Source organism: Eptesicus fuscus, chromosome 21 (genome assembly GCF_027574615.1).
Source record: "Eptesicus fuscus isolate TK198812 chromosome 21, DD_ASM_mEF_20220401, whole genome shotgun sequence".
Taxonomy (NCBI): Eukaryota; Metazoa; Chordata; class Mammalia; order Chiroptera; family Vespertilionidae; genus Eptesicus; species Eptesicus fuscus.
In genome coordinates this window covers 8,220,647-8,246,195 of record NC_072493.1, presented here as the reverse complement: position 1 = coordinate 8,246,195, position 25,549 = coordinate 8,220,647, and the positions used below count along the sequence as shown (strand labels likewise).

The following is a 25,549-nucleotide window of genomic DNA, read 5'->3' as shown; positions in this document are numbered from 1 at the left end:
GAAGACCCCAGGCTGAAAGGCAGCGGAGAGCCCCTGCACGGGGGCGGGTAGCCGGCAGGCCCCGCCCCAGCGCCGCCCCCGACCCGCGTTGGCGCCCGCGCCGCCGCCCGCTCGCCCGACCAGTCTGGCCACGCCGGGCTCGGATTTCAAAGCCGCGGTGCCTGGCGGCGAACGGGCCTGCGCCCGCCCGGCGGTTCCCACAGCCCCTCCCGCCGCGACCCTCTACCCCCCCGCGTCCCCCTCGCCGCGCCCACGTGACGCCCGCGCCGCGGCGGCTCCGATTACCGCCGCCTCAGTCCCCGCGCCGAGGCTGCGCCGCCAGCTGCCCGCGCCGCGCCCCCCGGCCGCCGCCAGCCCCGCGCGCCATGGCCTGCGCCGCCCCGCGGCGGCCCGCGACCCCCGAGCGCGGCGCTGCCGGCCGCTGAGAGCGCCCCGAGGCGGCAGGCCCGGCCGGGCCCGGAGCGAGCGCCCGCCGCGGCCCGGCTCTCCCGCCGGCTGCCCGCGACCCGCCTGCGCCCCGCCGCCCAGCCCGAGCATGGAGACGGCGGAGAAGGAGTGCGGCGCCCTGGGCGGGCTCTTCCAGGCTATCGTCAACGACATGAAGGTAACGGGGCGCGCGAGCGCGGGTGCGGGGTCCCCTTGGGGGCGCGCGGCGGCGGCCGCCGTGCCCTGCTGTCTGCGCCGCGGGGTCTGTGTGTCCTTGGCTGGCCTGCGTCTGCTGTGCGCCCGGGTTCCCGGCCGCCTGTCTGGGGGTGTGGGTGCTCGTGTGTCGGGGTGTCGGTGTGGTCCCCAGGGTCCATGCTCTGGGTCACCCGAAGCGCAGCGCCCCCATGGGTTCGCCAGCGGAGCCTGCGCACACCCGGGCTCCCTGCGCCCCAGACCTTCACACCATGAATGAGGTTTGGCTCCTGGGGTGCCTCTATGGACCTTTAACAGGTCCGGGGTCTCTCCGGCCTCCGCCCCCTACCACCACCATGGCCCCCCCATACCTCTAAGGCTGGCCTTGAAGCCCCGTCCATGCTGTCACCACCAAAGCAGGGAAAAATAATTAAGCGGAGAACCGTTAACTCCTTCCCCACCGGCCTTGGCCTCTGTGCCGACCCTGCGACTGTCACCACCCCCCCCTGCGGCCCCCCAAAACAAGCTGCAGAACTCCAAGGTCTCCAGGCTGAGTGTCCCTACGTACCAAGGCCTCTGTCCTTACCTTGGGAGGAGGAGCGGAGAAGGTTGGGATTGGCAGAGCAACCCCAAGGGAGGGCCTTCCCTACCCTACCTCCACCCCAGGCCTCAGCTCCAGCCCCTCCCCGTGATTGCCCACCGTCAGCTAGAGCAGGCCACCCATTCCTGGCCCACCATTGGCTCACCAGGTGGGGAAACCGAGGCCAGGGAATGACTCAAGGTCATTTAGGAGACTGTTAGACACTGTCCCTGACCTCACCCCATCTTTGTCGATCTAGGAGGCCAGGGGCATCCTTCCCCAAAGAGGCCAGGTGGCAGGGCCGGCTCGGGCTGACAGGCAGGACGGGGTCAGGAGCGGTTCCTGCCCTTCTCCTTCGGGGTGGGGAAGGAGAAAGGAGGACTGCGTTCCCACGGGAACTCCGAGAGCCCCCACCCGCCCAGCCTCTCACACTTCCGAGTACACAGCACGACCCCAGGTGACCTCACAGGCCCAGGAGGAAACACCGCTCACTGGGGTGCTCAGGCAGGCCCTCGGGAGGTGGGGGGTTACAGGCGTGGGGGGCTCCTGTGCTGCCAGGGACCTGCTCCCCACAAGGGGCCCGAAGCCCCCTGGCCTGGGACTACGGGTAGGCAGCATGTAGGTGCCCCCCACCCCCATACGGGGTGCTTCCCCTAAGACCGTCATCCCTTGCAAATCTACCTCAGCCCTTCTGGCCCGGAAGAGTGCTGGCCTCTCTCTGCCTTCAGCAGCTCCTCCTGCCCTGTGGGCATCACAGCCCTGGCACCAGGATCTCCTTCTGGGACCGGGCAGCCCGGACCACCCCCCCCCCCCCCCCCAGCCACTCCCAGGGCCGGCACCCTCCTCCTGCTGGCAGCCTCTCCAAAACACTGCAGAGAGCAGCAGCTCTTGCTCAGAGAGGTAGGACCCTCTCTCCCTCTCGTTACCTGCAAGGAACTTGGGGATAAGACAGAAGCAAACGGGCCCAGGTTACAGCAAGAGATTCAGGCAGGATTTTCTGACGGGGAGGCAAAATGGGAGAGGTTTCACCTGGGGTGATGCCAAGCGCACATATTCCCCTACCTATGACACATGCATGTGTTCTGGCCAGGGACAGAGCAGGGGACTGGGCCACCTGGAGGCCCATCACCTGGCGTTAGGGGACCGCCCCTGTCTTCCACAGAGGGCGGCCATGTCAAGAGCATGACCTTGCCCCATGAGGCTTCTCCACAGCGTGTCCCCAGGCCCCTCCGCAGCCCAGCCTGGCCCTTCTGAGGGCCCCCACCTTGGCTTGGGGGCTGGAGGGAAGGGCTCCCCGAGCTGTGTCTGGAGCTGGAAGGGTGTGGAGGCGGGCACCCACTCAGGGGTGGGGAGGGGGCTCTCAGGAGCTTTCCCTGCTTGCTGTGCCTCACTGGACTCGGCTCAGATGCCCTCTGGGTGCCAGGAAGCCCCCTGAAGCCCTCAGAGGGGCAGGGACTTGCCTAAAATGCCAGACTGGGCTCCGTACCTGGGCTCTGCTTTGGTCCCCACCTGCCCAGGCAGCACCCTCAGCCGAGTGAATGGGGCCTCCTCCCAGCACTGGCCCATCGGGAAAACAGGGCCATAACTTTTGCCTGCCCTCTCAGGAGTGGTGAGTGTCCCCCAGACCCAGAGGCCCTGGCTGGGCTCCTGGCAGGGAGGCAGGGATCCCATGGCCCCGTTAGCCAGCATTCACTGCGCCCTTACTAGGTGTTTGCGCATGCTAAGTGCTTTCCCGGCAGTGCCTCCTCAGGTCTCTCCAAGCATGTCAAACTCGTGGCCGGACGGGCCGCATGCCTCATGTATACCATCCGGCCACGAGTGTAACATGCTTGCTCTACACTGACCCCACGAAGGAGGTATACTTCCCATCCTGATCTTACAGGTGAGGAGACCGAGGCTCAGAGAGGGGTCCCTGGCCCAGGGTCACCTGGAAAACCCTCTCTCTGGGGTTGTAGCCTGGGTCACTCACCTGCACAGCCAATGCTAAGACCACGTCCAGCACCCAGAGTCTCTGAGGGCCAGGGTCCTCAGGGCCTCCTCATTGGTCGTATCCCTCCCACGTGGACACTTCTAGGGACAAGCGTGTCACCTTCCCCTTCTCCTGTCCACCACTGTGCTGGAGGCCGAGCTGGGAGTTTCTCCCATCCCTGCAGTCCCTGGCCTCTCCCCACCCGGATGCCCAGAGACTCATCCCCCCGCAGCTTCCACCTGGACCGCAGTGACCCGTCCCACAGGGATGAGATCCTGACTGCCACTCGGCAGCCTCGGGCAAGTGTAGCCTTCATCTCTCGAGCCTCTCGTCTCTAGAATGGGGGTGATCAGTATTCATTTCACAGGGCCGTTGGAAGGATTCGAGGCGATCGCACAGGGACAGGGCTCAGCACCCCGCAGGCACGTGATCAGCAGCGATCACTGTCACTAGTGAGAACAGCCCAGCGTCTTAGAGCCTGCCGCCAGGCGCCGGCCCAGGGAAGACTGAGGACGCGCTCCTGGGACGCTGGCTGCTCCGGCCCCTCAGATCTTCACCTCTGGGGCCCTTTATGAATTCCCAGGAGGGGTGGAGTCCTCGGGCCATCTGCTGAGGAGGAACTGGGCCTGGCCTCCCCACGCCCCATCTTGTCCCCTCTGCACGAGCGAGCGAGGCTGGGAAGGTCCGAGATGGAGTGAGCCTGGCTGGGTCGAAGCTGTAGGGAGGACGGACTTTTCTCTGCCTGGTTTCACCTAGTCCCTTGCTCTCTCGGGCTGCCCAGGGGCCTGCAGAGGTTTCCTGGGGGCCAGGACGGCTGCACTACCCCCACCTCCACCCCCTCGCATGGTCTTTCCTCCCTGGAGGTCTCATCTCAGCAAGGGGCTGGGGGGGTAGAGATGGTAGGGGGGGTGCCACCTTTCAGAAGACCCCTGGGGGTGCCAAGGTGAGGGTCAGCCCCTCGGGCCTGCCAGGGAGGACCCTTTCCCCTGAGCTGTGCCCAATGGTGGCAGCCCACCCACCGAGGCCTCCCCTTCCCCCTCCAGCTCCAGCCTGTGTGAACTTCTCAAATATTTGCTTTCCCTGGGCACTGGTTGGGCTGGGCTGGGAGGGGAGGGAGCTTCTGAGGTTCCCAGAAGCCGCCCTGTCTCCTGTCCACCCCTGCAGGCTGTCCTCGGCTGAAGAGGCCATTTCAGAGCTGCCCCTGGGGTTCCAGCCCAGCAAAGCCTCCCTCAGACGGGGCAGGGTCTCTGCCTCCCTTTTTCCTCGGGATTAGCCACAGCTCCTCATCCCACACGGAAGGGCGGGTTGGAAACCCGTGGGGCTGGGGCTTTGCTGGCCCCCGCCTCCCTTTCTAAGGCTGAGGCCTCCACGGGGCCCTTGGGCCAGGACCCAGCGGTCATGGGAAGGCACGTTAGCCGCCCTTGGGCCGGGGCTGAGGTTTCTCCGAGACCCAGCGGCCATGGGAAGGCACATTAGCCGGAAGAGCCCCTTGATTAGACTGGACAGCTCGGTCGCCAGGAGCCTGGCCTCCCTACTGGGACCCCCCCCCCCCAACTTGGAGCTTTGGGCCAGGCTGGGATAAAGGCCACACTGTGTCCCCAGGAGGGGAGGGAGGGGAGCCGGGGGTGGAGAAAGGTGGCTCTGTTGGCCGCACAAGGCCCCATTCAGCCCAGGGCCTGGCTGTCCCGGGCAGGCTGGCCGGGCCCTGCGGCTGTCACACCCTCCCCGGGCCTGGGAGCCACTGCTGCTGGCCGGGATGGGTGCTGGCCGGGCTGGCAGCAGCTTCCAGGGCACAGAGTAGGGCCCTCAGGGGCCCCAGTAGAGACCTGGAGTGCCTTGAGCCCTGCCCCTCCCGGTGCCATGGGGAGCATCCAGGGCCACGTCCCGGGGAACATGGAGCCCCTCATGCGGCTCAGCCCAAATCCCCTGCCAGGCCCGGGGCAGCCCCGAGCTCACAGCACCTGCCATTTACTGTTTTCACCTCCCTGGAGGGAGGATGTGACTGTAGACAGGAGGCCGAACTTGCTGATTGTCAGGGAGGAGGGAGGCACAGAGGCATCTGTTCCCGGGGCCAGGACTTCCTCCTGCGCCCGCCTCTGTCCTTGGTCCTCTGTCCCGCCAGAGGGCCCAGGAGCCTCCCTCTCCCGGGGGCAAGGGAGCCCTGCAGCCCTGTGGCATCTCACTTCCTCCCCGTCTCCTCCGCAGAGCTCCTACCCCATCTGGGAGGACTTCAACTCCAAGGCCACGAAGCTGCACTCCCAGCTAAGGTGAGGCTGCTGAGGGCGCCCCGACCGGGGAGGGGCCGGGGGAAGTGAGGACACCTCACCACAGACCCTCCACTGTCCATCTCCCCAGGACCACTGTGCTGGCTGCTGTGGCCTTCTTGGACGCCTTCCAGAAAGTGGCCGATATGGCCACCAACACCCGAGGTGGGGAGGGGCACGGCCGGAGGTTGGGGGGCCCCGGGTTAGGCTCAGAGGCTGGGACTGTGAGCCAGGGAGAGGACACCAGGCCCAGAGTCGGGATCTTGAGTTCTGCTCCCTCACGGAAGGGGCTGGCTGTTGAGAAAGGGAGCCTCTCGTCACTAGAGGCACGCAAGCAGGAGTGGGTGACGGCGTCAGGGACGTCACGGGGGCTTCCGTTCTTGCTATGGAGCGCCCTTTGACCCCTCAGCCACAGTTCACTGTCTGTACAGTGGGTCTGACTATGGCGACTTTCCACCCCCTCCTCTGCCCTCAGAGGGACACGGGGCAGTGAGCCTTCCCTATTGGCTCTGGCGTCTCCTTTGCTTTCTGGTCTGAGGAGCGGGGACCTGGGTCCCCTCTTCCTTCAGGTGGTGAGAACCAAGGCAGTGGGCTGGTGCTGGCACTCACACCTGCATCTGGGCACACCTGGGGTGGTTCCTGGTGGGGTGGGGGGGGGGGGGACTTGGGCTGGCTCTTGGGCTGTCTTTGGTTCTGACCTCTCCCAGCTGAGCGAAGGGTTCCTGACCACAAGAGCACCTGCAACTGCAGAAGGCTGGCACGGCCGGCGTGGGCAGGGTCTTGGTGGGGCTCGTGTAACTCCTGGGCAAGATCAAATGCCCCACGGGACCGGACCCGCAGGATTGTGGGATGCTGGGGGCAGGATGGGCGGATCGCGGCCTGGCCTTCGCAGGCCAGCGCGCCCCCTTGTGGCCAAGGCCGGGAGTGCAGAGGTCCCGGTGGGCCCTTTCCCATGCCACGCGCTTGCCTCGCCAGGGGCCACACGGGACATCGGCTCGGCGCTCACGCGCATGTGCATGCGCCACCGCAGCATCGAGACCAAGCTGCGGCAGTTCACCAAGTGAGTGGGCGCCGCGGGCGGGCAGGGGTGTCGCAGGAGACACCCCTGCGGGCCCTGACCTGCACACCCGTGTCCGCAGCGCCCTGCTGGAGAGCCTCATCAACCCGCTGCAGGAGCGCATCGAGGACTGGAAGAAGTCCGTCAACCAGCTGGACAAGGACCACGCGAAAGGTGAGGCTGGGGCTCCCCCGGGTTCCCACCCCCACGCGGCGGAGACCCCAGCACAGCTCTCCTCTCTCGTCACCTGCAGAGTACAAACGGGCCCGGCATGAGATCAAGAAGAAGTCTTCAGACACGCTGAAGCTGCAGAAGAAAGCACGCAAAGGTAGAGCCCAGAGCTGCCCGTCCGGGCACAGCCCCCTGGACCCCCGCTCCATGGACCCCACTGCCCTCTGGGGTTTCCCAGGGCATCATCCTGACCAGAGGGACCCTATCCTGGACACAAGACCCTCCGGCCTGTTGGGTGGGACAGAGGGAGCCTCCCTGCACCCAGACCAGGCCCCAACCTCCCCTCTCAGGAGGTGGCCGGAGGCTCCACCGGCCCAGGCGCACATACGCTCCCCCCCCTCCCTCCCCCCGCCCCGGAGTGGCTCTGTCCATCGGCTGTCTTTCACACATTCTCTCTTTCTCTGTCTCTCCTCTTCCTTCCACATCCTTCCTGTAGAGCTACTTGGTAAGTCAAATGTCCGTCTCTCCAGCTGCTTCTCCCGTCCTTGTCGCATTTGTCTGTCTCCCCAGCTCAGGGCCATTGGAAAGAGCTGCTCCCAGCTGAGGAGGTCGGCCTAGCGAGGGAGGGGCCTGGGGCACAGTTCCCCGGGGGCCCTGTGGCCAGGGATGACTCCGGGGCCACTGCTGGGTCAGTCTGCCAGGTCAAGAGGGGTTGGACCGCCCTGGGGGGGTGGGGGCACAGGCCTTGTCTGTCTTGCCCCCGCCTGCCCGCCACCCACAATTCATACCTGTCACCTCCCCACGTCCTGTCTCATTGCTCCTCTACATCCTCTTCTTGCCTCTCTCTGCCTCTCACTGCTTCTTGGTGTTGCCATTGCTGTCCTGTGCATTGCTCCCTGAGCTGAGGGGAGCCCACATGGAGACACCCTTCTCCCTGCTCCCAGAGCCCAGCCCCTGCTCTCCTGACCAGGGCCTGGAGGACAGCTGAGCCCCATGCTCTACTTTTCCCACCCCTACCCCCTCCAGTACCCTAGGAGGCGAGAGGGTGCCATCCTGCAGGCAGTGAGCGTCCTGGGGGGTGGAGGTCTCCTCTGGGCCCCCCTGAGCACAGCTGTTCCAAGGGGGCCCTGGCGCTGCCCAGGACTCTGCCCGCCCCAGGGTCTGGGTGGCTTTGCAGCTTTGGTGTCTTTCCTGTGTACGTGTCTGTCTGTCTGTCCGTCTTCTTTGCCTGCTCTGGGGACCAGCCCCTCTACAAGTCCCGGAGTCCTGACTGCCCTCCCCAGGCCCCTGGCCCCCATGGCCGTGCCCAGCCCCCAGCCAGGGACACCACCACGGGGCCTGAGCCATGGATGCAGCCAACGGGCTGGGTCCCCAGCGCGGCCTCTCCTCCCCACCCTCCAGGGAAAGGCGACCTGCAGCCCCAGCTGGACAGCGCCCTGCAGGACGTCAACGACATGTACCTGCTGCTGGAGGAGACGGAGAAGCAGGCGGTGCGCCGGGCCCTGATCGAGGAGCGCGGCCGCTTCTGCACCTTCATCACCTTCCTGCAGCCTGTGGTGGTGGGTCCCTGGGGCGGCGTGGCATTGGGCATCCCACCCTTGGCCTGGCGGGGGTCCCCTCGGGTGCTCCCATCACCACATCCAAGAATCAGGACTTGGGAACTACTGGGCATGCGCCCTTCTTTTCTTTCTTAACATATTTTTATTGAAAGGAGAGGGAGAGAGAGGAAAACATCAGTGGTGAGAGGATCACTGATGGGCTGCCTCCTACACACCCCCCATGGGGATCAAGCCCGCAACCCAGGCCTGTGCCCCGACCGGGAATCGAACTGCGACCTCCTGGGCCGTGAGTTCTTGTTGGTGACTTGGTGTCAGCAGGCTGGGCCAGGCCCAGGGTTGACCCCTTGACCTTGGAGAAAGGCCACTCTGGGTGGCCCCTAGCTGGGTGTGTCCAGTGCTGAACACTCCTACCCAAAGGCCTGTCTCAGCTCATCACCACCCATGTGTCCGGCAGACGGTCACGCCAGCCCCCGGCTGTGCAGCCCGGCCTCCTGCAGCCCCACAGCACTGGCCGTGGGGAAAGGGTGAGGGAGGAGGGGCCAGGTGAGGCCTGTTCCCCCAGGTGGGCAGGCACGGGCAGGGGGCAGGGCCAGCGGCCCTCACTCACTTCTTCCTCAGAACGGCGAGCTGACCATGCTGGGAGAGATCACCCACCTGCAGGGCATCATCGACGACCTGGTGGTGCTAACCGCAGAGCCCCACAAGCTGCCGCCTGCCAGCGAGCAGGTATGGCCAGGCCTGGGCACAGGGAAAGGACGCGAGGGGACAGCCTGCCCTTGGCTGGGGGCAGTAGAGGAGAAAGGGGGACAGCATTTGGGGGAGACGGCTGAGGACAAAGGACCGGACATGTCCTGACACCCCCTGTGGGGCACCTGCCCAGGTGAGGGGTGATGTACCCCAGGACCCAGTAGGGGCTCAGACTGAGTGCAGATGGACAGAAGTCCCGGATTCATGGGGCTTGGCCCTGACCCTGCCCGCCTCGCACCCCCACCCTGCTCCCACTGCGCCAGGGTCAGCCTGCGGCATCGTTCTTCCTGGGCACTCGCAATGCCCAGCACTTCCCACGGCCATCAGTGCATCACCCGCCAAGACAGGAGGCTCGGAGGGGTCTAGAACTTGCCTGAGGGGCGCACAGAGCCGGGATTCGAATCCCCTTGTGTCCTTTATGGTCACTCTCCCCTGACTCCCCTGCCAGCGACAGCAGGTCCTCAGGGGCCCTGCTTCTGCCCTATCCCCAGCCTGGCCCGGGCTCGGCTCGGCTCAGAGCTGACTGTGTGTGCGGACTGAGCCTGGCCCCCTGGGCAGCGTCCCTGAGGAACAGAGGGTGGAACCTGCCAGGCATCGCCCCAAGGAAGGAGCTTTTATTAGGAAAGGGCTAGGGGGCTTCAAACTCCTGGGGGTCTCCTGCTGGGGCCGGGTTCTCGGTTGAGAAGAGAGTAGGAGGGCCCTGGGCCTACCAGCCCCCTGGGGGACCCCAAGAAATGATAAGGCCCACGACCTCCATTCCTGTCCCTGTCCCTGTCCAGGTGATCAAAGACCTGAAGGGCTCGGACTACAGCTGGTCCTACCAGACCCCACCCTCGTCGCCCAGCAGCTCCAGCTCCCGCAAGTCCAGCATGTGCAGGTCAGTGGGGGGCGCAGGTCAGTGGGGGGCGCAGGTCAGTGGGGGGCGCAGGCACGGGGAGGCTCCCGCCAAAACTGCATCAGGAGTTGCTCCGGGGCCCCACGATTCACACGGTTCCTGCGTCACTGAGGGATTTGCAGATGTGGAGGCAGAGCACACCCGGCACGGGGCTGCCGTGGGGCCGGGGCAGGGGTCTGTGCAGGAGCAGCTGCACTGATGGAGCAACAACCCGTGCCTGGGGCCGTGCTCGGTGCCTCGTGCGTTTTCTTTACTGGCTCCTAACACACTGTGTTGGGTAAGGGGTTGTCCCCGTTTCATAGAAGGGGAAACAGACCTGGGACCCAGAGTCCCAGCAGGTGACCATTGACTCTGCCAGGCCCAGCGCAGGCTGGGGGAATCCTAAGACTCTAAGGTTGGGGAGAGGCGTGGAGGCTTCCGGAAGCATGTGCTGAGGCCGCCAGCTGACAGACGCTCCAGCTGGCTGGTTCCCGAGAGCTGGTGCCTGGGCAGCCGCCACGGGCCCGAACCCCAGCCCGGCCCTGGGTCTCGCTTAAATCGCCGGGCACCAGGGCAGGACATGGAGAAGATACGTAAGGATCAAGGCTCCTTGGGTGGGAAGGCAGTGAGCATAGAGCAAGTTTCTTGTTCTGGGGGAGCCCCCTGGGCCGGGCACCCCTTCCCCAGCACCCCCTCTGGCTGGGCACCACTCCTGCAGGGAGAAGAGGGCCCGGGTCTACTGGACCCGGGTGTCGGCATCACAGGAGGGAGTGTTGATGGCAGGGACACCCCTGACCAGAGACAGGGCTGGGGGGGGTCAGGGTCACACTCAGGAAGGCAGCCTGCATCGCCCAGGGGTGCAGCGGGGCACCCTCGGGGTGGAGGACGAGGCAGTGGTGGGCCACAAATCCAATCAGGGTTTGATGGCGGTCGGACTTGCAGAGGACAGTGTGGAAAGAATCAGACTGGTGTCTGGTCCTAGCGCAACTGGAAGCTGGCGCCTGGTGACTCAGTTTCCTCGTGAACCTAAGGCCTCCTGCTCTAAGGGCAGCATAGGAGGCAGAGAGCCCGCCTCCCCCCGGCGTGCCCTGACCCCGGGGGTCTCTGGTGCTGTCCTCTGCCCAGGCCCACCCTGTCCCGCGGCCCCAGAACCCAGCTCCCCTGGCACCTGGGTCTCAGGACCTTGTAGTCTAACATGTCTTTTCCTTCCTCTGCCCCTCACCTGTCTCCCACCCTCGTCTTTCACCTTCCCTCCCACACACATCCCTGTGTCTCCCTGTCTGGCTGCTGTCCCCCCCGTTCACTCCCCCAGCGCCCCCAGCAGCAGTGGCAGTGCCAAGGGTGGCGGAGCCCCGTGGCCTGGGGGCGCCCAAACATACTCACCCAGTTCCACCTGTCGCTACCGCAGCCTGGCGCAGCCAGCCACCGCCACCGCCCGCCTCTCCAGCATCTCCTCCCACGACTCGGGCTTCGTCTCCCAGGATGCTGCCTACTCCAAGCCTCCCTCGCCCATGCCTTCAGACATCACCAGCCAGGTGAGGGGGTGTCCGGCCTCCTGCCAGCCTCGGGCTATTTGCGTGTGGGGCCACCCCACTGGGGACGAACCGGGTTCACTGCCTCAAGGCTCTAAGGGGACGTGGGGACGGTCTTGGAGCGGCCACACGGCCCAACAGTGTCAGCAGGAGGCTTGTGACCCCGCGTCCTCGCCTGCTCCCTTCGGGCCCTGGGAGCTGGGTGGGCAGCGGGCCGGCTCACTCCAAACCTGAGAGGGGCCTAAGGCTCTCCGCAGGGGAGGCCCAGTTCCTGCCGCCTCCGTGAGATGGACAGCGGGGGGGGTCAGGCCGCGTGCCCGGGCTTCCACTGGGGCTCAGCACGCATCTCTGCTCTCCTGCCCAAGGATGTCCCCATGGCACTGACCCCTCCCTGTGCCGGCTCCTTCCTGTCATCACACAGACAAGCTCTAGGATCATCTTAAAGGCCCTCCTCCCCGCCCCCACCTCCCGCCATCAAGTCTCCTTCACAGCACAACTTCTCAAAGGCGTTGTCTACACCGCCCGTCTCTACCTCACTTCCCATTAACTCCCAACCCCAGAGAGAAACATGGCCATTTTAAAAACACTTTATTGATTTGAGAGAGAGAAACAGATTTGTTGTTCCACTTACTCATGCAGTCAGTGGTTGCTTCTTGTATGTGCCCTGACCGGGGATCGAACCCCCAACCTTGGGGTCCTGAGACGATGCTCTAACCAGCTGAGCTACCCGGCCACAGCAGAAAAGCAGCAATGTTTTCGTAGCTGCTCTTTAGCAGAGTGAGGAAGGCCCTTTCTATTCCCAGTTTAAGTGTGGTCGGTTTTGTTTTGGGTTTTTTTCATGACTAAGCGCTGAGTTTTCCTCATCCTTTTTTTTTTTAATTCTCACTGAGCATCTGCCCCGTGTCTGCCCGGGCTTGTATTTTGTTCATTCTTTTTTGTTTTGAGTTGGGGCCTCCCACAGGGACTGCTGCTCCCACATTCTACTGAAACGGCTCTCAAGGTCCCACACTGCCCCTCCGCCCTCATCTGCGCCCCCACCCCCCGCGGCACAGCTGACCCTGCTTCCTCCACTGATCCCCGAGGTCACCCGCTTGTTCCCTCCTCACCAGCGGCTCTGTCACTCTCCTGGGCTGGACCTTCCTCTTCCCAGCCACGGACTGGCGGCCTGAGGGCCTCCAGCCTTTTCTCTAGCTCCTCTCACCACGAGGTGACCTCATTCTGTCCCACGGTCGCTGCATTTGTGGCTCCAACCCCGACTTCTCCCCGAACCCCTGACTTGTAAATACAGTGGCCGCCGTGCGTGGATGCCTAACAGGCAGCTCAGCTTAACAGGTGCCGGAGGGAACTCTGGACCCCACCCTTCCCCGGGCCGGCCCCTCTCAGAAAGCCGACACCACCAGCCAGCTGCTCACGCCAGACCCCCTGCTGCCGCCCTGTCTCCCGTTCCCTTGCCCACACATCCAGGCCGCCAGCTGCAGGCCTGTCACTCATTCTCAAAATGGGCCGGGGGTGGGGGGGGCGTCAGAGCTGGTGGTGTGCGCTCTGGTGCTGCATTCCGCTGCGGGTGCTCTCAGCCGTGGCCCTGGTGGGGGGCGTGTGGCGGGGCGGGTGCTGGTGGGACCCCCGCTGCATGCCGCCATGACCAGCTCTGTTCTCTCCTCCGGCCTCCCCGCCTCTGCATGGCAGAAGTCCTCCAGCTCTGCGTCCTCCGAGGCCTCGGAAACCTGCCAGTCCGTTAGCGAGTGCAGCTCCCCCACCTCGGTCAGTGCTCCCCACCCGCTACCGGGCGCGGGGAGGGCCCCGGTCCACCCAGCGGTGGTGCACGCAGCCCCTCCCCACACACACGTCTTTCCCTCCTGGGACCTGTTAGCCCGCCCCTGCCCCTGCCGGGACGGAGGGCGCACAGCACCCGCCATACTGGGTCCGTGATTGGGAGCCTGAGACCCCACTTGGGCCGGAAACACTGACCCTCAACTACAGTGAGGGGCCCCCTGACCCGCCTGCCATGCCCTGCAGGACTGGGCCAAGGCCGGCCCCCACGAGCAGCCCTCCACCCTGCAGCGGAGGAAGGACCGCGTGGAGCTCCTGAGAGACACGGAGCCAGGCCCGGCCGGCGGGGGCAGCCTGGGCCCCGGCGGAGAGGAAGCACCCCGACCCCGCATGTCCCCTGCCACCATCGCAGCCAAGGTAGGCGGCAGCTCCCCGGGCATCCCCGCCGGGCGCCCCCTTCACTCCCAGACCAGTGCCGGCTCTACCCCTGGTGGGCGCTCCCTGGAGTCCAGGTTGAGGGGGGGCTGCTGGGGAGCGAGGCTCAGCCTGCAGTCTTACCTCCCAGCACGGCGAGGAGGTGTCCCCGGCGGCCAGTGACCTGGCCATGGTGCTGACACGCGGCCTGAGCCTGGAGCACCAGAAGAGCAGCCGGGACTCGCTGCAGTACTCCAGCGGCTACAGCACGCAGACCACCACGCCCTCCTGCTCGGAGGACACCATCCCCTCCCAAGGTAGGCCCCGGGGCTGGGGCGGGCTCCCGGGCCAGCGGCCCCCTGGCCCTGGCCCACTGCATCCCGTGCCCCCAGGCTCCGACTACGACTGCTACTCGGTGAATGGGGACGCCGACGGCGAGGGCCCGCCCGAGTTCGACAAGTCATCCACCATCCCTCGCAACAGCAACATCGCCCAGAACTACCGCCGCCTGCTCCAGACCAAGCGCCCGGCCTCTACCGCCGGGCTGCCCACCGCCGGGCTGCCCACCGCCTCGGGCGCGCCCCCCGGCGTGGCCACCATCCGCCGAACGCCCTCCACGAAGCCCACCGTGCGCCGCGCCCTGTCCAGCGCCGGCCCCATCCCCATCAGGCCGCCCATCGTCCCCGTGAAGACACCCACGGTGCCCGACTCCCCCAGCTACGCGGGGCCCACGCGGGCGGGCAGCGAGGAGTGCGTCTTCTACGGCGACGAGGCCGCCTCGCCCCTGGCGCCGGACCTGGTGAAGGCCTCCCCCAAGAGGCTGAGCCTGCCCAACACGGCCTGGGCCAGCCCGACCCCCGAGCCCGCCGGCTACCCCGGGCCGGGGGCCGAGGACGAGGAGCAGCAGCAGCTGGCCGCCAACCGGCACAGCCTGGTGGAGAAGCTCGGCGAGCTGGTGGCCGGCGCCCATGCCCTGGGCGAGGGCCAGTTCCCCTTCCCCACCGCCCTGTCGGCCACCCCCACGGAGGGGACGCCCACCCCGCCCACAGCAGCCGCCAGCGATGCCCCCGCTGAAGACATGCTGGTGGCCATCCGGCGTGGGGTGCGGCTCCGCAGGACCGTCACCAACGACAGGTCAGCGCCCCGCATCTTGTGATGGCGCCACCCTCCGCCTTCTGGCCCCGTGCGAGCGAGGCAGCTGCCCAGCCAGGAGAGCAGAGCCAGGCAAGCATTTTCTCCTCAAGTCACAAGGCAAAGCCACTTGGAGGAGGACTCAACGTTGACACAGGAAGTGACTTCTTACAGACCTCGCGGCGACGGCGCTGCCAGCCTGGAACTGGATGGGAGCCTATTTTATACTGTCCTTGCCTACTCTGTCCCTCCTCCTCCTCCCGCAGGCCCTGCCTTCCCCATCTCAGCGAGCCGAGCGGCTCCCCTGCCCGTGGCCTGGCCTGGGCTGCAGTGCCACAGCCTAGCTAACCTGGCGGCTTCGCCCAGGGCCCGCAGTGCCTCGGGCCTTTCTGAACTGAGCCCTTCTCCCCCCTCCCCTGCCTCTCCATGAGGGAGGCTGTAGGGGCCAGGCGCCCAGTCAGCTAAGGTAGCAGGTGTGACTGAAGAGGTGAGCGGATGGTGGTGGCCTCGGGGGCAAGTGAAGTTGGGAGGCCAGCCTGCCACGGGGGCGAGGGGCCTAGGGCCCAGTCTCCGGGAGAAAATGCAGGGAGCCTGCCTGGAGGGGCTGGGTTGGGGGGCAGGGAAGGAGTCAGAGGCTCTGGGTGCGGGGGCCAGCCCCCGTCGATTGGGCACATCAGGCCTAATTGGGGTGGCGCTTGGCTCACAGCTGAGCCACCTTTGGGGGTGGGGGGTGATTTTACGAGTATAATAAAGTGGAGCTGCCTGGACAAGGACTGTGTGTGGGGACAGGGTGGACGATACAGGGTGTGTCCAAGAGTGCCTGAGGGACAGGGCCCCGCCGTGGTCTGGTGGGCCCGTGGCAGGAGGAGGAGGACCCATCGGCTCCCCCAAAGCCCAGTGATTGACAGCTGTTCTCTCCAGCCTGGAGCCAAATCAAGGGCGTCCAGCTGGTCGGGGGTGGGGTCCTCTGGCCAGGCCGGGCTGAGGGAAGTCCGGGGAGATTGGCTTTGACTCTCTGTTGCCAGAGGAGACGCCAACCCAGGATGCATCCCTCACCCTCCATGCACCACGTTGTGCCAACTCTAAGGTAAAAGCAGGTGCGCCCCCGGAGAGGAGGGCGCCCCGAGGCCCGCAGAGCTGGGCGCGGGTGGCAGGGCCAGGGCAGGGGCCTCCTGGGTAGGTCAGCGTTACCTGGGCTGGACGGGACGGGGTTGGTCGGAGTCTCCCAGCTGGAGGTCTTGGTGGTTCTTGTGCTGGGATCCAGGTGGGGCAGGGGCACCAAGGCCACCTCCGAGTGGAGGGAGCCCCAACTCCGGGGATGATGGAGAAGGTACCTGTAAGTTGCTAGGTCAGCACAAGCTTGCTGAGTGCCCGGGCCAACCCCAGGGCCCAGGCTTGGGCCCCTGGAGGGCTCGGGGCGAAGGGGGCCTGAGGACCGGAGAGCAGGTGGCCAGTCTGGGCGGCCCCGGAGCGGGTGACACCGCCCCCTCCCTCGGCTGTCGGGCGTGGCCTGGGAACGGGATGCAGGATGTGTGATGGGGGCAGGGTGCGGAGCGTTGGGGGGTGGCTGGGTCCTTGTGCCCCCAGAGGAAGAACTTGCCTCGGGGTGGGGGGGTGGCTTTGGAGGTCCAGGGAGGGTGTGCCCCACCTTGCTCGTCCCCCTCCCCTCCCAGCCACCCCGGGGCTGTACATAACTAACTCATCCCCTGACCGCCTCTCATCCATTTAGCGACCACCCCCGGGATCCGAGCCAGCCATCCCGCGTCAGACTTCGGTTGGGGACTTTACGTCTTCTGTTTTATTTTTCACTTTGTACAGAGGCATTCTTTTCAAAGTCTTTTGACTGAAGTAACTTTTCTGGTGCTGTTGTTAACTTGTTCCTTCTTTTAATTTATTTCCCTACCCCAGGCCTCCCTCCTGCCTCCCACTCAGCCTTTCTTCCCTTCGCCTCATCCCATCTGAACCATTTCCTTTCTTTCCTGTGGGTTTTGGTTTCAAATAAATTATCCTCTCCACTCCTCGCCCTCCAGCCGCCCCGCCCCCGATTTAATAGTCACGGCTACAAGTAACAATGCACTGTGAAGATCCAGTATTAATAAAGTTGTACTGTAATTAACACCTGCCTCGCCTGGCTTCCTGCCTCCCCGCTGCCCCCCTGCCTGCAGCACCCCTGCACCCCACCCTTTCCTACCTGGATCCCAGCCTGCGAGTGGGGCTCCCCGGGCCCAGGGCTCCGAAGCAGGGGCAGGAGTGGCCAGGGCTGAGCCGGGACCTACACCTTTGCAGGCTTCCGCTCCATCCCCGCTGGGGGCTGTCAGGGCAGCCAGAGGGCCGGAGGCCTAAGGCACTGCAGGGCCAGCCCCCTGGGGCAGGGCTGCAAGAATCCAGTCCCTCAAACGCCCACCATTCTAGCCCCCAGCCAGGCCCCGGCCCTCCAGCCCTTCCCAGCCACACGTGGGCTGGAGCAGGAGGGAGGGAGGGAGGGAATCGCAGGTTCACCCTCCCCGATGCAAAGCAAAACAAATGAAAACAAAATAAAGTGGGTGTTTAATAGAAAAAAATGAACTGGCAGAGAACCCACTGTGGCAAGATATGGCATTTGGCTCTGCCCTCTCCCCAGCCTGGCTGAGTCCTGTGTCCTCCACGCCCACCTGCCCACCTGGCTCAGCTCCTGGTCGGTGCCAGGAGGGGCCGCGAGCTGTCCTGTTCACCTCTAGGTGTCCCCAGGCCCCCAAAACTCCCTGAGAGACCTTGTGAGGCACTGAGGGTGGGAAGCTGAGCCTTCCCCACCCCACCTCCTCACAGGATCCCCCAAAAGGAAAACAGCCCTCCCTGGGTCTCTCCCAAGGGGGGGCGCCCCCACTACCCAGCGACATCTCAGGCCCGGTCGGAGGTGGGAGGGCCTCACCGGGCGCTGGGCAGGAGGCTTCTGCCCTCAGGAGCTACAGTGAGGCTGGTGGCCCTGGAGCCGGAGCGGGCCAGGGAGCGGGCTGCTGGGGCGCACAGCTAGGCGGCCACACACTGCGACGGGGGCTCTGGGCTGTGGGGCTGAGGGCTGGGCACCTTACAGTCCTGCCAATTGAGGATGGATGTTTCTTTACCTGCAGGGGAGAGGGGAAAAAACCACAGGAGTGGTCAGCACTCACCTTGTCCCCAGTCCGAGCCCTATTGTTCCTGTTCCCACACCCAGAGCCCATCTCAGCTTCCAGAAATGGCCCGTCGCCCTGCGGAGTGGAGGGCACACCCAGGAGGGTGCCAGCTCTGCCTCCCCCTGCCCCCCGCCCGGCCCAGCCCCTCCCACCCACCCCGGGCTCCTTACAGCAGGAGCAGTACAGCAGCTCCATGACCCGAAAGCAGTTGTCCAGCAGGGCTTTGGGCCGCACCAGCTTCAGGCTCCGCCCCCGGGCACGCAGGAGGGACGGCGCTTCCGTCCGGGGGCTGGGCTTCACAACCTGGGGGAGAGGACACCGTGACGGGAAGAGCCGGCACAGGCCAGGACAGCTGTGGGGCTGTCACATCTGGAGCCAAACACAGAAGACAGACAAGCCTTCCTGTGACCAGGAGGCCTGTGAGCAGTTTCTCTCCCTCTTCCTCCAGGTGCCCCATTTCCTGGGGAGGGGGTACCCCTCAATGTCCCTCACCCAAGACAACACAGAGGCTTCTCTTGTCCCATCTCTGGAAAAATGACCACCCTGCCCAGAGGCACCAAAGAGCCACTCAAGAAGTCCCTGGGGCCCGAGCCAGTTTGGCTCAGTGGATAGAGCATCAGCCTGTGGACTGAAGGGTCCCGGGTTCGATTCCAGTCAAGGGCAGGTACCTCAGTTGCCCGGCCCTGGTCAGGGGCAGCGGGAGGCAACCAACCGATGTCTCTCTCTCACATGGGTGTTTCTCTCTGTCTCTCCCTCCCCCTCCCACTCTCCCTAAAAGCCAACGGGAAAACATCCTCGGGTGAGGACTAAAGAAAAAGAAGCCGCTGGGGCTCCGGCCTTTGTTGGAATTGGGAGAGCTCTCACAGTCAGCCGCAAAGGCAGCTTCGGGCCCCTCAGCCAGGTATCGTCAGAAGCTCACCGTGGCTGTTGGGTGTTCTGGCTGGGGAGCAGCGCGGGTCCCAGGGGAGCAAGGCAGCATGGGGGTGTGTGGAGGGGTCCCACATGCTTGTAGGGGCACACACTCATCCAGTCACCTTACTCATCAGGCTTTTGTGGGGACATACCTACTCAGAGGCCTCAGACCACCCTGCTGCGCAGGCAGTTACTAGGAGCCCCTCTACTATTATTGTGGTTGTTGTTGTTAACTGAAGCCCATAGTTTACATTAAGGCTCACGCTCTGTGTTGTACATTCTATGGGCTTTAACAAATAGATGCATAATGTCACCCGCTCATTCTACACTATCATACAGAAGCGTTTCATCGCCCTAAACACCTCCTGTGCTCCGCCTATCCATCCCTCCTCCCTCCCCGCAAAGGAACCTCGCTTCTTAGTTGCAGAAACAAAGCCACAGGGTTCAACAACTTACCCAAGATTGCAGAGCTCGGCAGAGCCCAGAGCAGGGTCTCAGGCACACCCTGCCCCTCCCCCCCAACCCAGTCCAGCCCACCCACTGGTCATCACTGGCCGTCTCCTCTTTCCCATTTCTCCCACACCCATCAGGACATGCTGGGACTTCCCAGGTGTTCACATCCTCCCTCGACAGCCCTTGGCCCCCATACCCACCCATGCACGCGTACACACACACACACACACATGCAGGCAGGCAGGCACACACGCATGCACACACACATGGAGGCACATGCAGGTGCACACACACACATGTATGCAGGCACACTCACACATGCAGGCAGACAGACATGCACAACATGTATGCAGACACGCAAAACATGCATGCAGGCAGACACAACATGCATGCGGGCAGGCAGGCACAACATGCAGGCAGACAGACATGCACAACATGCATGTAGACACGCACAACATGCATGCAGACACGCACAACATGCATGCAGACACACACATGCATGCAGGCAGACACGCACAACATGCATGCGGGCAGACACACAACATGCATGCAGGCAGACACACACAACATGCATGCAGGCAGGCAGGCACACATACACTGCCCGCCCACATCCTGGCCCAGCTCACCTCGAGGGCCTGCTTGACCTCCACCAGCAGAGTGTGGATGTCCATCAGGTACTTCCAGGACGGGTGGCCTTCAAGCAGCACCCCCTGCACGGCCTCGGTGGCGCTGAGGCTCACCCAGACCCACAGGTAGCGCAGCTCCTGCTGGCTCACCCGGGCCCTCTGCTGTGGGGACGGGAGAAACCACTGAACCCCAGACACGGGCCTCTGCGCCCTTCCCACACCGCTGACACTGCCTCCAACTTGCCCGGGTTTCGGGAGCCGACCACAGGAGTCCACATCCCATTAGCCTGGGCCTGGGCCAAGGGCGAGCCTGCTTGAGGGGCCAAGACAGGCCCCTGGCAACAGGAGCTGCCACACACGGATGGCTCTCGGGAGAGGCCCGGACGCCCGGAGACGGGGGCCGCCCAGCCCGGGGGGTCCTCACCAGCCTCGTGACGTTGGCCGCTCTGAGCACCCCTTCGTAAGGCATGCTGATCCTGTAGTCGATGGGGAAGTACAGTTTCTGGGGAGGTAAACCAAAACCATGAGATCAGAGCCAGGGACGGCTCAGACAGGTGCTCCCCAACTGCCCCGCCCCGACACTCTGCTGAGGGAGGAGGCCCGGGAGCCGCCCTGTGATGGCAGAGGTGGCCTCTGGGAGAAGGCGCTTGGCTCCCGTCAGGGTGGGACAGCGGTCTCTCCTCTGGGGCTCGGGGAGGGAGGACACAAAACACGCAGTTGCTGTTAGGGCAGACGTTTCAGCCCAGAAACAGGAGGAGGGGCACCCCACCCCGAGAGCAGCAGATTCCTTGGGGGAGGGGAGGACGGAAGGGCACTCAAAAACGTGCGGTGACGGCTGCCCAGCTGTGCACGTGCTAAACCCACGCGTGTGCGCGTGCGTGAGCGAACGGTGTGCTGTGGGAATCACCTCCCAATAAAGCCGTTTAAAAAAGAAACACGCCACATGGGCTTCCCGCCCGGAAAGAGAGCCTGTTCCCGTGTCTAGGTGCTTATCTCCCTGCTAACAGCAGCGAGTGTCTGCGGTTCCCCACGGTTTCCTGGAGTCCCGTCCGGAATCACAGGGTGCGTGCCACAGGGAGGTGGGACCGAAGGTCAGACCCAGTGGGAGGCCCGCAGGAGGGAGGGGAACAGTATGTGCCAGGCCGGGGGCCGGGGGGGCCGGCGGGGAGTGGAGAGAGGCAGAGAGAGGAGCCTGAAGGCTCAGGGCTGACACAGGGCCAAGGAGGGACCCTGAAGGTCCAGACCCCTACATCCCGTTAGCCAAGGGGCTGGGGGGGGGGGGGCACGGCGGGGGCCCATGGTTACCATGTACTGAAGGCGGTTCCTGTACTGCAGCTTGTCCCGCAGAATGCCAGTGATGGCGCACTCCTCCACACCCTGGTTCCCCAAGGCCATGCCGAGGAGGATGCCGAGATCTGTGGACCGTGCCCAACAGGAACACATGAGCAACCTGCCTGCTTCCACACTGCCCAGCCCTCCCTCTGCCCGGTCACAAGTCCCGGTGGGAGAGGCGGGAGGGGGGGGGGCTCCAGGACAGCGAGGCCAGGTGGGCAGCAGCCATCCAGCCTGTCTGCTCCTGGCCAGAAGCCAGCCCCTGAGGCTACTTTCGTCTCCTCCCCACTCTGCCCCACAGGCAGGCACGACCCCCTGCCGGGCGACCTCAGCACCGCCTGCAGTGCTGACATGTTTCAAAGCCTGTTGCTGCATTTTCCACTGGGGACTCAGGAGGCGTAGGCTCCAGTTCCAACTCCAGAAATGACTCTCGGTGACTGCAACCATTGTTCCCCTGCCTGCCTGACCTCGGCACCCACCTCAGTTGGATGCACCAGTGGGTTTGTAGTGGGCCCGCCTGGTTTGCTCATTCTGGGATGCTAAGTGATCCTCACTCAGGTGGCTTCTCACACTCCCTCCCAACAAACGAGCTGCCGCCTTCTGAATGTTACCAGCCTTTACCACTGGGGGTCGCTGTGACTTCAAACATAGCCTGTGTGATTTCCTGTAACTGAGCCGACTTACCAAAAATCTCTAGGAGGCTTTGCAAAAAAAAAAAAAAATGAACAACAGCTACATCAATCAGAGCAGAAAGAACAAAATATAAATGGACAAGAGACGTATCTAAAAAAATCAACCTCACTAATAAAGATAAGGACATGCAGGCCCTAGCCAGTTTGGCTCAGTGGATAGAGCATCGGCCTGCGGACTGGAGGGTCCCAGGTTGGATTATGGTCAAGGGCACATGCCTGGGTTGCGGGCTTGATCCCCAATGGGGGGCGTGCAGGAGGCAGCCGATCAATGATTCTCTTTCATCATTGTTTTGATCTCCCTCTCCCTTCCTTTCTGAAATCAATAAAAATATTAAAAAAAGAAAAAGGTAAGGACATTCACATTAAAATAATCACATTTCACTATCAAAATGGAAAATGGTTTTGTTTGATTTTATTTTAATAGCAGTTGGTGCTGGTAAAAGTAGTAAGGCGGATACTCATCCTGGAAAGCAATTTGGCAATTTTTGTTATTAATGGAATTAATAATGTCCACACCCTTTAACACATTAAATTCATTTCTAGGAAGAAAGCCAAAGGAAAACAAGAAAAGAGAGCTGTCAACCAAAAGATTTACGGACAAAGGCTTCCATCGCAGCATTATTTCATAATAGTGACCTAAATGTTTAATAACACTTAATGCAGCCAATAAAAGTCACATTGTGAAAGAATGCTTTCTGACATGTGTATGTGATAAGAAAAGTGCTCAGGATATGCTTGGGGAAGTTTTTTTAAAAGCATGACTCAATACTCTATCTGAGGATATAATTCAAGTATGACTTGAATTCTGTTAATTACACGTGTGCCTGCATAGCCAAGTGTGGTGGGAAGAACTGTCCCAAATTATGTTCTTTATGCTTTAAAGGATATATTTTCTATTCTACAGTCAATAGCTATTATTGTTATAGACAAAAGCAATCTTTTCTCTTTTTCTTTTTCTTTTCTTTTTTTTCTCCAAAAATCAGCCAGGCAGGCTGAGTCCTCTCCTGGCCCCACCCTGGTTATGAGCAGGCATTGCTGACGGACACTCCCCACTCACTTCCTGGTCCTTAGGAAGGATTGTCCTTGACCCTACTAGCCTGGGCCTGCTCACCGTCACCTCCCTGTGTCCTTCTCGCCCCGCTGCCAGGCCTTGGCTCCTGCTGGGCCCCTCACCAGGCGTGCCCTCAGGTCCACTCCACCAGCCCTGTGCCCCACAAGGGCTACAGCCACCAGCCCACAACTCCTCTCACACAGCTCCGACCACCACATTTTTCACAAGGTTGCACATTTGTAACCCATCCTACATTCCCTCGCTCTCTTTCTCTTCCCAGGTGCTCAAACCATTATTTGGACAAAGGAACAGATCAGCACGAACGGAACCAGCTTGCTTCGGGTCTTTTCTCTAAGCCATTGACCTTCTCAGCTTGGCATCCCCGAAGGTCAAGGTCATTCCTGGCTCAGGTTTTGCTCACACGTTGTCGCTGCCCTGGGTGTCCTCTCACACTGCAGACCATCACCCGGACCGCTGGTCTACCCTGCCCCACCAGCCCCCACCAATCCTTGTCTCTAGCACCATCTGTCCATTCACTTACGATCTTCACCAGACGACGTAGCCCCTAGTATGTAAACACACGGTTTGGTAACCACAACCCGGGCTTGTTTTGGGTTCCCCTCGAGCAGGGAACGGGTAGCAGGCACCTGAATCTCGGGGAGGGCGGGCAGGGCCCCACCAGAGGGGCTGACTCATCAGGTCAGGGTGGGGCCAGAGACCTGGCATTTCTAACCGCGCCCAGGTGACGCTGCCGGCAGTCTGGGGACCACACTTTGAGAACCGCTGACCTAGAGGACAGTTGCAAACTGGTGTCCCATGGGCCACAACTGGGTCACAGAGAGTTCACATAAAACCCTGAATTCCCATCTTTTCTTTAAAAGTCGGCATCTGTCCACACTGGGTCTTCTTCCCCAGGTGGCAGCACCAGTGGCTGCTCTCCCCACCCCAAGTCCTGCCCGGCTGCCCCCAGCTGTGTCCTGGTCCAGAGCCTCCAGGACCTGGCAACTGGGGGCTCCTAGCCGGGACTGAGTCTCAGCAAGCCAGCGCCTCCCAGCCTGGCACCGGGGCTGCGCCAGAACCCTGTCCACAGGGCTCTGAACCCCCAGACCCCAACCACCTTCCTCCAGTCGGCTGTCCATTTCCAATTTTAAGCTTCTTTTCTGCTGCCTCCACCCCCAGAAACAGGCCAGCAAATAGGTGCTCAGGCAGGGACAGCCGATGGCCACACTGCACCCCGGGAGCCCCACAGCCGGGCAAACCTGACCCTGGTGGAGAGACCCGCCTTGCCCGCCCCCTCCAGAGGTAGCAGGCCCAGGCCCGAAAGACGGAGAGGCGGCTGAAGAACGGGCAGCGTGGGGAAGGGGTGCCCTCCCCGCCTTGCCATTGTTCCTGGGGTTAGGAGCTGTGCCTCTCCCCAAGGCAGCCCATTGGTGCATAAATAGGGTTTGTCCACCACCACGTGCAGGGGGGCAAACAGCACCCCCAAAATATTCTTATTTACCCAGAGCCTCAGATGCAACCTTACTTGGGAACAGAACCTGCGGATGTGATGAAGGCCGCCCTAGATGCACTGACTGACGCTGTTGTAAGAGGAGGGGGAGGGGACACAGAGGAAAGACCATGTGAAGGCGGGGGTTGGAGTGACGCTGTCACAAGCCGAGGAACCCCAGGAGCCACCAGAGGTGGGAAGAGGCAGGAAGGACCCTCCCCGGAGCCTGCGGAGGGAGCGTGACCCGGCCCCACCTTTTCAGACTTCCGGCCTCTGGCGCGGAGACAGAATGAATTTCTGCTGTTTTAAGCCAAGTCTGTGGCAACCCAGCCCCTCTGCAGGCCCACGGCCTGCACCCCAACCCTCTCACTCCACACCCCGTCCTGCCATCTGCCTCCCCCAGCTCTGTCCCCTGTGCCACGCCCTCCATCCTCACGCCCATCTCCGGAGCGGGTCCTCATCACTTCCTGTCCAGAAGGTTGCAACAGCAGCTCCTGCAAGTACCGCCAGAGGAACCTTCCAAAAGCAGCGGACGGTAGTCACCGCCCCCCGCCCCTGTCCCAAGGGGAACCTCCCAGCAGCCCCCCATATCTCACCAGCCGGCTCTCCACCCCGCCTCTCGCTGCCTGCCCCTGCTCACGCGGGCCCCTCTGCCTGGCCACCTGCACGGACACTGCCCCCTTCCAGACATTTCAAGTGGCATCTCACCCATGCTGCTCCGCCCGCTCCTCCCGACCTGGAAACTTCCAGAACACGGGGTCTCTGTCCCCCCACTGTTCTAAGAGCTCTGACCCTTTGCAAGATCCTTCCACAAGGGCCGGACTGGACCCAGCTCCTCTGCCAGGTCCTCGAAGGGCAAGTCCCGACCTCGTCCGTTCAGCCCAGAGCTCCCGGGGCCTCGCCGTGCCGGGCTCGCAGAGGGAGCGAGCGGCCCGGGGCCTCGGCACACGGCGCTGCCTCTCCGGCGGGCACGTGGGAGGCGCCAGACACACGTGCTGCGTTTGACTCACGCACATGGACTCTCAGTCTGAAGGGACCCTGGCCTGGCCTCCCGCCAGCAGGCTCCAGAGGTTTCCAGGCCCTTTCTTTCTGTCCTCATTTCAACTTATTTTTCTTTTCCCCAACCCACTGCTCTCCCTCCGCCTTTTAATTCTGTTCT

General features: G+C 63.3%; 2 protein-coding genes across 9 annotated transcripts in view; one reads left to right on the top strand and one right to left on the bottom strand.

The window, feature by feature from the left end:
* Positions 1-476: 476 nt before the first annotated feature.
* MTSS2 (MTSS I-BAR domain containing 2) lies at positions 477-15,276 on the top strand. 3 transcript variants are annotated; one of them, XM_028143337.2, is made up of 14 exons: positions 477-604; positions 5,373-5,434; positions 5,523-5,596; positions 6,407-6,491; positions 6,571-6,662; positions 6,742-6,816; positions 8,061-8,218; positions 8,837-8,944; positions 9,745-9,842; positions 11,248-11,374; positions 13,058-13,132; positions 13,388-13,558; positions 13,707-13,872; positions 13,948-15,276. In XM_028143337.2, the coding sequence occupies exons 1-14, from the start codon at positions 536-538 to the stop codon at positions 14,709-14,711; spliced, it is 2,124 nt and encodes a 707-aa protein (XP_027999138.2). In that variant the 5' UTR covers positions 477-535; the 3' UTR covers positions 14,712-15,276. The 3 variants fall into 3 exon arrangements, with proteins under 3 accessions (XP_027999138.2, XP_027999135.2, XP_027999141.2); XM_028143334.2 differs by having other exon boundaries at positions 11,152-11,374; XM_028143340.2 differs by lacking the exon at positions 13,058-13,132 and having other exon boundaries at positions 11,152-11,374.
* Positions 15,277-17,216: 1,940 nt separating this feature from the next.
* IL34 (interleukin 34) overlaps positions 17,217-25,549 on the bottom strand; it is a 68,665-nt gene continuing 60,332 nt past the window's right edge. For 5 of the 6 annotated variants that reach the window (XM_008140154.3, XM_054710776.1, XM_054710775.1 and 2 more), the window contains exons 3-7: positions 21,132-21,241; positions 20,251-20,328; positions 19,827-19,988; positions 18,006-18,138; positions 17,217-17,787 (exon numbers count right to left, since the gene is read on the bottom strand). In XM_008140154.3, coding sequence (XP_008138376.3) covers positions 17,693-17,787; positions 18,006-18,138; positions 19,827-19,988; positions 20,251-20,328; positions 21,132-21,241 — 578 coding nt within the window. In that variant the 3' untranslated portion in view covers positions 17,217-17,692. The remainder of the gene's footprint in view (positions 17,788-18,005; positions 18,139-19,826; positions 19,989-20,250; positions 20,329-21,131; positions 21,242-25,549) is intronic. The other variant, XM_054710778.1, reaches the window with a different exon arrangement.

Coding starts and splice junctions, on each gene's coding strand:
- MTSS2 (XM_028143334.2), top strand. CDS start 536: ATGGAGACGGCGGAGAAGGAGTGCGGCGCCCTGGGCGGGCTCTTCCAG. Junction 5,435..5,522: donor AAGCTGCACTCCCAGCTAAG/GTGAGGCTGCTG, acceptor CCATCTCCCCAG/GACCACTGTGCTGGCTGCTG. Junction 8,219..8,836: donor CCTTCCTGCAGCCTGTGGTG/GTGGGTCCCTGG, acceptor CTTCTTCCTCAG/AACGGCGAGCTGACCATGCT.